The sequence below is a fragment of the Cariama cristata genome, unplaced genomic scaffold (assembly GCF_000690535.1).
Source record: "Cariama cristata isolate BGI_N322 unplaced genomic scaffold, ASM69053v1 scaffold1569, whole genome shotgun sequence".
NCBI lineage: Eukaryota > Metazoa > Chordata > Aves > Cariamiformes > Cariamidae > Cariama > Cariama cristata.
This window is the reverse complement of record NW_009637206.1, coordinates 94,818-106,401: the sequence shown is the minus strand read 5'-3', so window position 1 is coordinate 106,401 and position 11,584 is coordinate 94,818. Positions and strand designations below refer to the sequence as shown.

Below are 11,584 nucleotides of genomic sequence, written 5' to 3'. Positions count from 1 at the left end.
CCAGCAGGCTCGTTAGGCTTACTTTTGTCGCACCGTTAATTAAGGTACCGCGCGCTTGGAGTGAGGGGAATGTTTGTAGCTTGGTTCCAGGTATTATTTCAGTGGTTAATTTAGGTTACCTGCATCTGTCATGTTTTTTGGGAGATACATTTAGAAATGCAGCTCATGGCTTCAAGGAAGGGGAAGGTCCAAAAATTGTTCTCGAAAAGAACAAGAAAATGTTTGTTAGACTCATTATTTCAAAGTATTTTAAAGTAATGTTTTAAAATCGGATTCAGTTATGAGATCTCTCTTGTTTTGGTCATGCCGAGGGACTGCTTGTGCACCTTATGCAAGGGTTTGAGCATGGAGCAGAGGGTAGGCCTCGGTGAGCTGACTCAGTTCTGGTGTGAAACAACTGTAATTGGAAAAAAAAAAAAAGAATTTTTGAAGGTTGTGAATTTGGAAGTGTACTCTTACCAGTAAAATCTTTCAAATACTAATTTGAAGAGAGAGGCTTAACACAAATGAAGAGTGACTGAGACTACAGCAGCACCTGCAGCACTGAGGAGCCTGCCAGGGCTCCAGCAGAAATCTTTTGACAAGATAATTTCTACTTCAGCTCTTGGGGAACATCTCGGACTTCCACATTGCAGCCTGAACATTACATAGATACATAGAGACCATTTGTCATCGGATGGGTTATTTTTGTAAGAGGTAGAATTTCAGAAAACAGAAACATGGTGGGCTTGCCTGGGTTTTCTTTAGTTTTGGTGGCTGAAAAATGGTTTAGATACTTGTAAATAAAAATCTGTGGGTGTTTAGCGATGGTTGTAAGGTCATCTGTGTGTGTTTTAAAGTGATAGTTCAGCTGTTTCAGTTTCTAAGAGTAGATGTCGTGGATGGTGGACAGTCTATAACCCAAACTCACTGGTAAAAAAATAAAAAAGCTCACATCCCTATTATTATGTTATGTTTACTTTATAAGACACATGAAATAAAAAAACCCAAATACTTTGAAAGTATTCTTAATATTTTTACATCATAGACAACAAAGAAGAGCTGCTAAATATTCTAACGGGTTTGTACTGCTCTTTGTAGGCCCCACCGCTGTACACATGCTTGCCCCTTTTGCCATGAGCAATCTCACTGAAATTAATGGAACTCTCCTTGGTGGTGAAGTTAAATGTATGTATAATTGCTGGTAAGAATAGGGCCTTAACAAGTACCCAAATATAGAAATAGACTTCTTGAGAAATTTAGATGTAATACTTCATCTTGGTTCGCTGGTGGTGTATGTGATCCAGAGAACCCAAGTACATCGATAACAAACTGTATGCGGTTATAGCACATGCAACTTCTGTCTACCCCCATTTTTAGACTAAATGAAGTAGAGGTTTTGGCATCCAATGCTTATAAATATAAGATCTGATTGAGAGTTACAGCTGAAATTTTGTTATTAATTATTCTGAATGGAAATAAGACTATAGTATATACTGCTGTTCCAGAATAATTCTTAGTTGTGAAGAGGACCCAGTCTCTTATCTTAACCCGAGATACTCATTCTTGAGTAGTTTTGCCACCTGTCTCCATTGCATGGTGCAGCATGCCTGAAGAGGCAGGAGTGTGTGTGTTATAAAATAGTAGTTTAGAGCAGAAATGGTGTTTGCATCAAGAGCTGTAGATAAAAACTGCTCTCCAAATGCTTACAAAACATCAATGAGCAAGGAGAGGAAGAAGGAGTAAGGCTCTGGTATTAAGGTGGCAAAACATGCAAGCAGGTTTTATTGAGAGAAGAGCAGGACTACTAGGAATTCATGAGGGAGAAGGAAGGGAAGGGAGAAAGCAGAGTGGAATGCATTTGTCAGAAAATGAACTTTGAAATATAACTGCTAAAATACAGTTTTGAACATGAGGCTCAAAATGGAGGCTTGTGCTGTCACTGTGTGCTAGCAGAGGCCTGTCATCCTATAAATACAAACTATACTTCTGTGCCCGTTCTGCCACGGACGTAATGTTTTCTGTTGTTGAGACATAGACTAATGAGAGGAATAAATGAGTAGCCAAGATACGCGAAGGGGAATCTTCCTAAATTTTGCCAGGTTATGATACTGCTTTTGCAAAAATATGTTTTCTTTATATAGAAAGCTACCGATGTGGCAGTGTGAAGCAGCACAGTTAAAAGCTGCTGTTTGAGTGTTTTTAGCGTGCATGGAAAAACGGGTAGTATAGGCAGATGGGTTGCCCTGTGCACTGGCATCCGTGCAGCACAGCAGAAATAGCGTACATCTACTTAGGGAAACTGGAGTAAAGTGGAGTGGGTTTTTTTTGTACTGCAGGTATATAAGGGAATCAGAAGAGAGCTGCGGTTGGGGGCTATTTGGAGCATGCAGCCACAAAAGGTGGTCTTTGCATCTCGTTGTGTATTTGACTGATTTGGAACATGTAGAGGGGGTGGGAGGTTGCTTACAAGACACAAATTAGAGAAGGAGATTTCTGTAGCTTTGTGGGTGGAGGCTTAAAGGGATGCCTGCCTTTTTCAGATGTCAGTATCCACATATTTTATTTCTTGTGATTGAAGTTAGTCTTTTGACTGGGTGATGATAACAGCAGCCAAATTTAAAATATTTTAAGGGTCTAACAAAAATGCTTCAGTTTAATATGGACTTCAGTCAGTCTTTCTCTCCATCAGATAGTAGCGACAAGGCAAGCAGATTGTGATGTTCCCTGTCTTGTTCTCTATAAAATGTTGAAGTTGTCCTTTTTCCTTCCAAACCCTGCAGTCTGCTTTTAACATTGACACTGGAAAAATGGACAGTGAAATGATCCAAGATTCAGATCTGACACATGACATGAGCTGGGCATTTATTTTTAGCTACAACTGAAGTTTCCAGTGACAATTATTTCTTTTTCTTTCACTTTTCACTCTTCCACTGAGAAAACCAACTTTCTTGATTTTACACTGAAGAAAAAAATGTAGTGTGGCCTTTCATCACTCATGCTTCCTTCTGAAATTGATTTACTTTCATTTTCTAGGTGCTGGTGAATCCGGTAAAAGCACAATAGTCAAACAGATGAGGATCTTGCATGTGAATGGATTTAATGCTGAGTAAGTACATTTGCTTTTTAAATTTACAACCTACCTTACGTCTGTGTGCCACACAGTAGTCATTGCGGTTGTTTTATATCTTGGCATGTTTTCTTTTTGCTATTGTTTCATGGTCTCTAGAATTTGGATGTGTATTTTTAGATGAGATTAATAGACTTTAACTTGAAGAAGTCATGCATCAATAAGAAGTAAGAGCTAATGGTATAAAATGATTTATATCAAGATTCGGTACAGCTGATTTGATTAAGGCTTAACTTTTGTGGTGTTTCTTTTTTTTTAACTGCAGTTTCTTTCACAACATGGCTGACACTGGTTTACCTCTGCTGTAGCACATTGATTCATACTGCTGCAAACATACCTCCTGTTAGTGTACAAAATGTATGCAATTTTCTTTATTTAGAGCAAGTAAGGCTTTTGTTTCTGTCTCCTGACAAAATGAGACAGTACTATGAATTTTGGGGATAAGAAGTCAGATTTTCTTCTCTTTTCTGTTGTGTTTGCTTGTCCAGATGTTCATGTTTAATTATTCTAAAAGCTTTTCTTGTTTACACTTAAAATCTGTTCAATTATATGATAATTGTGAGGAGGGGAATAGTGTTACGATAGGGAAAATGGAGGTCTATTTTTTTGTCTGAGAAAGATTTGTGTTTGCTAACTTTTCTTCTAACCTTGCTATGGAGTAGGAGGAGATTCTTCTGCGTGTTAGTTTAGGCTTGCAAGTGTCTGTGTATACCAAAACCTGCTAAATTAATTCTAATTAATTAAGGTATTGGAATTTCAGAGCTTATTCTCTGTGTTTAATTTTTTTAGATTGTATTACTGGTGTTGTCTTTCTCATTTTCAGACACAATATTTTTGTATTGGCATCCTCTAGCTTCTAGTGGTATCATCTGTTTTGTGAATCCTCCCTTTTTGGGAAGATTTAAGCTTTCACTAGTCTTTCAGTAGTTAATTCTTTAGTAAGAATGTCTGAGCTAAAAGTTTAGCTAAGGAACCTGGACAATACTTTTTCCTAATCCCCAAATGCTAGTTCAGGATAAGGTACACAGTTTTTTGGAAGAAAGTTCAGACTGATTCATAATAAATTACATTCTGTGCTACATGTTTTTAGCTCCTCTTTATAGGGAATATTTTCTTTATCCAAGACAACTCTTTTTCATAAGTACCCATCCTGTTACTGCTGAGTTGTCTCTGTTATTTTGGCTCCTCTTGTTACTAAAGACCTCTTAAAAGACTTGTGTGACTTAAAAGATTTGCATGAGTTGACTTAGATGTAGCAGCTCTCAACATTAGGTGCCAAGTAAAAAGTTCATCAAGTAAAGCGGAAATCAAGAATCCTTTAAAATAAAAGACCTTTAAAAGTATCAATCCATTTAACCAGCACAGTTCTAAGTTTTCTAAGCATACAGATGCTCTTCAAGAGATGATGATGCTGGTGTATTACATGGGTAGATAGCCTTCTCAACTCTGCAAGCTGCGTACCCAAATTTGTGTGAAACTGGGAGCCCAGAGACATGGTATACAAAACCTGCAGAGCTGGGGAAGGACTGGGACACACTCTGGGATTTGCAACAGCAGTGCGTTCCTCGAGTATCTCACTTCTGCGTTGTAGGTTGGGGCTGAGCTGAGTGTGCAGCTGGATTCTAGGGCAACATGGCAAATTTGGCCTCAGGAGCCTTTGCTGACTTCTGCCTTCTCATAGCGAGGGATTTGGATTACCTAGCAGCCCTATGCCAGCACAGCCCTGCTGCCAATCACATAGCATACCCCAGTGTGGGACCCGTGTGTGAACTACAGGGGAGCTGCATGCAGCTCAGGAACTGTAGGTTGTCTGCCCCGTGTCATATTGTCTTGCAGTCAGTCCTTTGTGTTTGTCCTTTTGTGGGTAGCATGTATTGGAACATTCAGGTGCATAAAAATCAAATTAAAAAGTGGTATGTATAAAATGTACAAGAAGTAAGTTATAATGCATCTAGTTTTAGGATTTTGTTTCCAAAAAGTATCAGTAGATCATAACGTACACTTCACAAGGGGGAGAAGACTGTTTTTCAGTATTTTGAAATTCTTGCAAGTTAAACGTTAGTCCTTAAGTAATGTGTATTTTGTTCAAAGTTACCAAGTGCTCCCTACATTGTCCTGATTTCCCTGTTGTCCTTTTTGCCTGTTTCGTTCCTTTTCTGCCCTCCTTACTTTGTGGAAAAATGATGTGGGATTCAGCTGAGAGAGAGAGAGAGCATGGAGTTTTTTTGGAAGGGTAGGAAACATAAGGCATTACTTCTCTTAATGCTCTCACCAGTTGTTCTAGAACATAAACATGTTTGCATACAACACCACAGTTGACAGGCTGAATAACAGTAGAGAGGTCGTGAAAACGGTAGTTAGCTGGAAATGAAGAGACATTTTTTTAATGTTAGTGTCCATGTACATAACTGTACTTTTGAATTATTTCTGTTGGTGTGGCTTATTCATGTGGCTTGAAGGAAATCCAGTTTAAAGTCCTGTCTAAAACTTGTTTGCCTTTGATTTGGTTGCCCTGTGATAATTGATGTTTGAAGCAGAAAGAGGACACCTGTTACGAAAGATGTCTAACGTGCTATGAACAGGGAATCAAAAGTTTTTATTTAGTGTTACTCAAATACTCTTCCTAATTTCTGGTGACTAAAGAGGATATCCAGTGCTAAATGCACTGGCTTTCTTCAGTGAGTGTGAGGATTTCTTTATTTGCTTTGATTTTAGGATGAAGGGACTGTCATCATGTGCATTTAGGTGAGTTGTTGTAGCGTTTAACAAGGTGAAATCTATGTAGTTCTACAAAACTAGAAGAATTTCCTCTGAGACTCCAATCCTTGATCGCTTTAGCTAATTAATTATTTGAGGAACTGTATGGAATCAAGTGTTCCAGGTAATTAATATGCTTAATAGTTAACAATGCTAGGGTGAATTTGAAAGTGGTTAAAGTTCTAACCAAATTAACTACAGTAAAGACTATATAAATTTTTTTTGATGTTATTTTTATAATCTGTAATAGAGTTAGAGACAGAAATATTTTGATTTTGTTGTTCCTGTTGTGAAGGTGATGTGTGGTGGTGAAGGAACAGTGCTGTGGCATTGGTAAGCAGAGTAGACTATTGGAGAAGCAAGGCATAGTCCTCAGCATAGGTGTTTTTGGATGGAGTTTTTGGAAGGGCTTAGCCTGCTTCCAGCTCTTGCAGGATGGCTTCACTTGGCCCTGCTATCAACTGAGGTCTTCCTACAGCGGTTTCATAAGTAATGGGAGTGTGACTTCACCGCAGTATTCTTCCAGTGTGCCACATCTTTAACATGGAAGAGCTGCATTTTAAGCATAATCAAGACTCCATATCAACCAAATTTTGCACTCTTTGCATTACTGCCAACAACAGAGACCCTTGTGATGTAGAAAGGATTTAAATTTGGCTTGTAATAGCAGGAAGCCTGTGACTTCCCTTCCTTTCCTTCCCTTCCTCCTCATCACTTCAGCTGTCTTTTCATGAGGCTGTTCCAGAGGAGTAGGTCTCTGGTGTTGCGTACTGCATTTTGTGAGCACCCACTGATAAAGTGGAGCTAAAAATCTTTTCTTTTTGACTGTGCGGAACTTCAGATCCCAATCTTTATGAACCAGAAAGGATTAAAAATGGGAAAGGGAGGACAGGAGGAATAAGGAATGTAGTTGGAAGAGTTAATGTAAATTTATGGTTCAGGTTGAAGAGGGGAAAAAACGCAACTTTTTTCTGTGTTATCTTGGGGTCGGGGTTCTTTGCTTCTAAGATGATGGCCTTTCACTGACTTTTTTTTTTTTCTTTTAAGCCGTCTTTCCCCTCTGTGATCACTGTGGGTTTGGCTGACAGACTCTAAGGAGAGGGTCATTGTCATGCAGGATTTTAGAAAGTGGGAAATTGGCAAGGGTGATAGACAATTTTGAAGTGTCATGGGAAAAACTGGGACAAGCAGAAATATTTAGATAGAAATAAATTGTTGAAATGTGACTTACAAAATCCACTACAAAGATTGACACGTAAGGGGAATGTGCCTTTGTGATTAGTAAGTTTGGATAGTGTTTATGATTCAGGAAGTCCTGAGGTTATAGGGAATTTCAGATAATGCTTTTCAGCCTCAGTTTCCCAAATGTTGTATAATGATGACTTTATTTCTTGAACTGGTATGTTGAAGCGTGGAATAGGAGTCAATGTGTTTATCACATCTGTTAGTGATAATCGCAGAAGCAGAATTGAATAGCTTTATTTTCAAGACTTAGGTGGCAAATATGTTTATATTTCTCTCGTACTTTTAAAAATTATTTTCTCTTAGTGGGGAAGTTAAGAAAGCCAAGTCACTCTCTTAAAGATTTGGTACTTTTTTCTTTTCTCACTTAGATTTAGTAGTTCGTGAGAAAGGAAATGTAGTCATTGGTGCTTTCTAATCTTTTCTTTATACATCTTGTCCACCAGAAGTTGAACTGACTGCAGTACCACCGTTATTACGCATAAACCAGTTAATGATGTTGTCTAGTCACATTGGTCAATGTCAATCTCTTTTGTGACTGAAATGACTTCTGTCTTGGCAACTGTACTCTTCTGCTATCTGATACTGTTTTGTTTTCTAACTTTGGTCTTTTTATGTGTGTGATTTTATGGAAGTTAATGTTATGAGTGAGGAAAAAGCATAATATTTATAACTAAGTCTTTTAAAATAACGAATCCCCTCCTAATGGCTAGTATTAGTTTGTATATACAAACGTTATTGCTCTATTTTTACAGTTCCTTTAGATTTGTGTACCAATACCATGTTTTTAGAATGGTGACATCAGTTCCTTGCCAAGAAACAAACTGCCTTTATTGTATTTTACTCTACTGGCAACAAAAATAATTTTTTCCTGGTGTTTGAGTAACATTGAAAATTGGAGGGGGGGGATTGATGTGTGTGATTTCTCGCCGCCCCCCCTTCTTTCTTTCTTTCTTTGCATCACAGTTGAGAGGCTTCTGCAGATTTGAGGCAGAGCGCATTTTTTTTTTTTTCCTTTTCTCAGCTCCTGTTCCAGGACACAGACGAGGTGTTACTGTGCTGGAAAATTTGTGTGTACATGTCTGTTCAAGACTATGAAAAGTTCCATTCCAGCTGAACAACTAGTTACGGGTTTTGATCAAGATTTGTGCTGTAGAACATAACGTGAAGGTGTGGGCAGAGAGAGGAGCAGGATATGTATTTCAGTCTATTTTAGGTCTTGTCCTGAGAACTGACACAGTCATGTAATTGAATTTTGTCAAAAGACAAGAATATACCAACAGTGAATAAATAGTATGATTAAGAACTGAGTACTGCATATAGCTTGTAAAAGTTTATGCAAAATGTGTATGCAAGTTAAATATAACTTGAAAGAAATGGTAGGTAGTACGTGGTGACGTTAAACAACCTAAGTGAACCAGAAATTTCGTAATTGTTAGGATGTTTAATGTTGTGTTTATGCACTTGAAATTATCTTTTCTTTGGAAATACTTTTATTTCTACAAAGGGGAAAATTCCATTCTGTGAAAAGATAAACCTGAACTCAATGAAGCAGCATTACTATTTCATTATGTTATAAAGTAAAAAGGAAAGAAGTTTCCAGTTTTGGGGCTTTTCAAGTTTCTTGTGGTATCTTGCCCTAAGATATGAGACATCCTCCATTAGGAACGTGTGCAAATGTTTTGCATTTAAATGTACTACTCAGATGTGATTTCAAATACTCTAAAATGAGTTTTCAGAATATTCTGATAGTTTATAATACCTACGCTGGGCCTTACTTGGCAAAGAACATTAACATACTGTGGTCCTCAATATTCTGATATTCAATGGAATAACTCTACCTTGCTCAGAGATGTTCTGAAATCAAGCCATTAAAATATTTCCATGTGCAAGTGAAGTGAATTTTTCTTTTTCAGGGTGCAAAATGATGTTATTTAGGTTCCTGAAAGTATTACAGAAAAGTGATGCATGAAGCAATCTGAAAGTATTAAAAAACTGGTTAGTTCTATCTGTTTTTAGATGCTTGTGGCCAACCATAAGTGGAGAGATGACAACACACTATTGAAGGAAAGCATAGACTTTCGTTTTTACATTATGCTTTGTTTTCAACTGCTTGTTTTGTGTGTTTGCTTTTTCAAGACACTCTTACTTACATACAAGAAGGAAAAGTGAGAATTGAACATAAAAATTTTTTAAATTTTTATAATTGCATGGGAAACGGAGTGTTGCTCATAGCAGAGCGTGCATCTTACCTGCATTTACTGGTTGGTGGGAAGTGTTGATTTCTCCTAGCAAAGCAGTATTTAAACTAGCAGTTTTGTGTTGTTGCACACTGAGACTTCTCTGTCCTCTGAATTACTGTTCCTGGCCTTGCAACTTGACATTTGTGCTTTTGGTTAAATATTTCAGTTTCCTGATTTAAAAAAACAACAACAAAAAACCCAGTGGTAAACTCATCCCTTAAGCTAAATTTGCAAATGTTGCAGACATGATTTCGCATGTAAAGGGACTGACCAAAAAATATGGCAGTAGTTTTATTTGTTTTGACGTTTGAATTTCACAAAAGGTTTTAAAGTATACATAGGCAGCTATCAACCTAGTAGAGAGCTTTATAGTTAGAGTTGTAGAGAGCTTGGAGGGCAATAACTATGAATAGTGGAATAAGCATGAGTGATGTAATCTGAGAAGCAAAAGAGAAAGACAGAAGGGAGCCTAAGACTTAACTATGTGGAAAACATTGTGAATGGGTCTGGGAGGATTTTGACTTTTGATGGTGGATGTGGGATTTTACCCATTAGCTTTGGTGAAAACAAACCCTGTTTTACAAAATTTGCAAGTTTCCTTTTAGCTTCTCAAAACAGCAAATAAACTGTTTTATGGGAAGCGGAGCTAAATGAAGTCTGATTTCTGTAACTTGTTCTGTGCCTCCCAAATATTTTCTGCAATAGTCCCTCCCAGTCCCCTACAGCATCCACAGTTCCTCCCTATGGGGCCCGTAGCTCTCCAGGTATCTCTTGTTTCCTCCAACTGATGCAGTCCTCATTCTAGTCTATGACCCTGATGTTCCCTGCAACACTGACCCCTAAAATACTCTTGATTCGTCCTGTTCTTTATCTTCCTTTTTTTCTGCTTTTCCTGCTGCCTGGACAAGTTAGCATGTGTTGTGGCTGGTGTAGATCTACATGAGCTTTTCCTGCTTTTCCTTATTGGAGCACTAATTTTGTCTCTTTTCTACTCAGCCTCTCATTTTCATTTCTGGAAATAAATCTCTGCAACAGCAACCTCCTTCAAGTTTGGTTGAAGTTGGACAACACTATCTGAGAGAGAGTGAGAGACTGAGAAAGTCCTACTCTTCCTCAATTCACTCTGAATATTTTTTGAAATATTTTTACTCTGCACATTCATGACTTAAAGTGGAAGTGGTATGTTTTTCTCCATTTTTTTATCTTAAGCAAACATCTACTAGTAAAAGCCAATTTATGATGTTCTATTTAATTTGTTATTTAATAAATCACAAACTATAATAAATACCCCCAGAAAACTTCAGATAACTTCAAAAATGTACCTCTGTATGGAGAATATTAAATCTATATCTATATTGCACACTTGAATGGAAAAAAAAAATGCAGTAATATATCAGGTTTTCCTCAGCTCTACTCAAGAACTAGACCTGCAGAGTGGTTACCATTTCTCTAGCCAGTGTTACAGAATCGGTATTATGTGAAGAATTTTCTTCCACAGTATCTCACTGGATTTTTTCTTGTCCCATATATTTTGGATGGGCAGACTGGGCAGTGCTCTGATTTTCCTGGTAAAAAATAGTTTTACTGATTTATCCAGATGGATGTTTGAATTACTTTATATATGACCAGAATACTTTTTATCATCTTGAGCTCATGGAAGGTTACCTTTTTGGTATTAAAACTATACCTTCACATTATTACAATCCCTGAAGATTCCCCTTACTTCATTGCGTAGCTATGTTTCATCTGTTGCCAGTCATTCCAGCTGGGGAAATTTTTTCAGTTTCATTATGTTAAAACCTAGTGTGTTTGTCCCATAAGATACACCTTATTATTAATAAATCGTGTGCCTTTCTGAGTTCCTTCTAGCAGTCTAGATATGTTATTTCTTGTTCCTGTTTCTTAGGTTGCTGGGCATCCTGCGTTGTTACGGTCTCTGTGGGATAGGTTCAGTAAAAGCAAAGAAGTGTCCTGTCGTTTGTCTTCTCTTGGGCTGGGGGAGCAGGTTTGTGGGGTTCTGAGGGATTTTTTTAAAAAATATAAAACACTACTCTTGTTCCAGTTTTGTAAGCATCCTTCCTGAGTATCTCCTAGATCAAGGCAGGCATAGCTAATGCTTTGAAGTATAATCCAGCAGGAAAATTTATCTTTATTTTTAGATATATCATACATTTGTATGTTACAGTTGTTCAAGTTCCAACTCTGATGAAGAGCTGAGATACAGAAATTGTTC

At 37.6% G+C, this 11,584-nt stretch overlaps 1 protein-coding gene across 2 annotated transcripts in view; it reads left to right on the top strand.

The window, feature by feature from the left end:
- The first annotated feature begins 3,017 nt into the window (after nt 1-3,017).
- Nucleotides 3,018-11,584, top strand: part of GNAS (GNAS complex locus) — a 92,641-nt gene continuing 84,074 nt past the window's right edge. The window contains exons 1-2 of one of the 2 annotated variants that reach the window (XM_009708189.1): nt 3,018-3,088; nt 7,489-7,491. In XM_009708189.1, coding sequence (XP_009706491.1) covers nt 3,054-3,088; nt 7,489-7,491 — 38 coding nt within the window. In that variant the 5' untranslated portion in view covers nt 3,018-3,053. The remainder of the gene's footprint in view (nt 3,089-7,488; nt 7,492-11,584) is intronic. The other variant, XM_009708191.1, reaches the window with a different exon arrangement.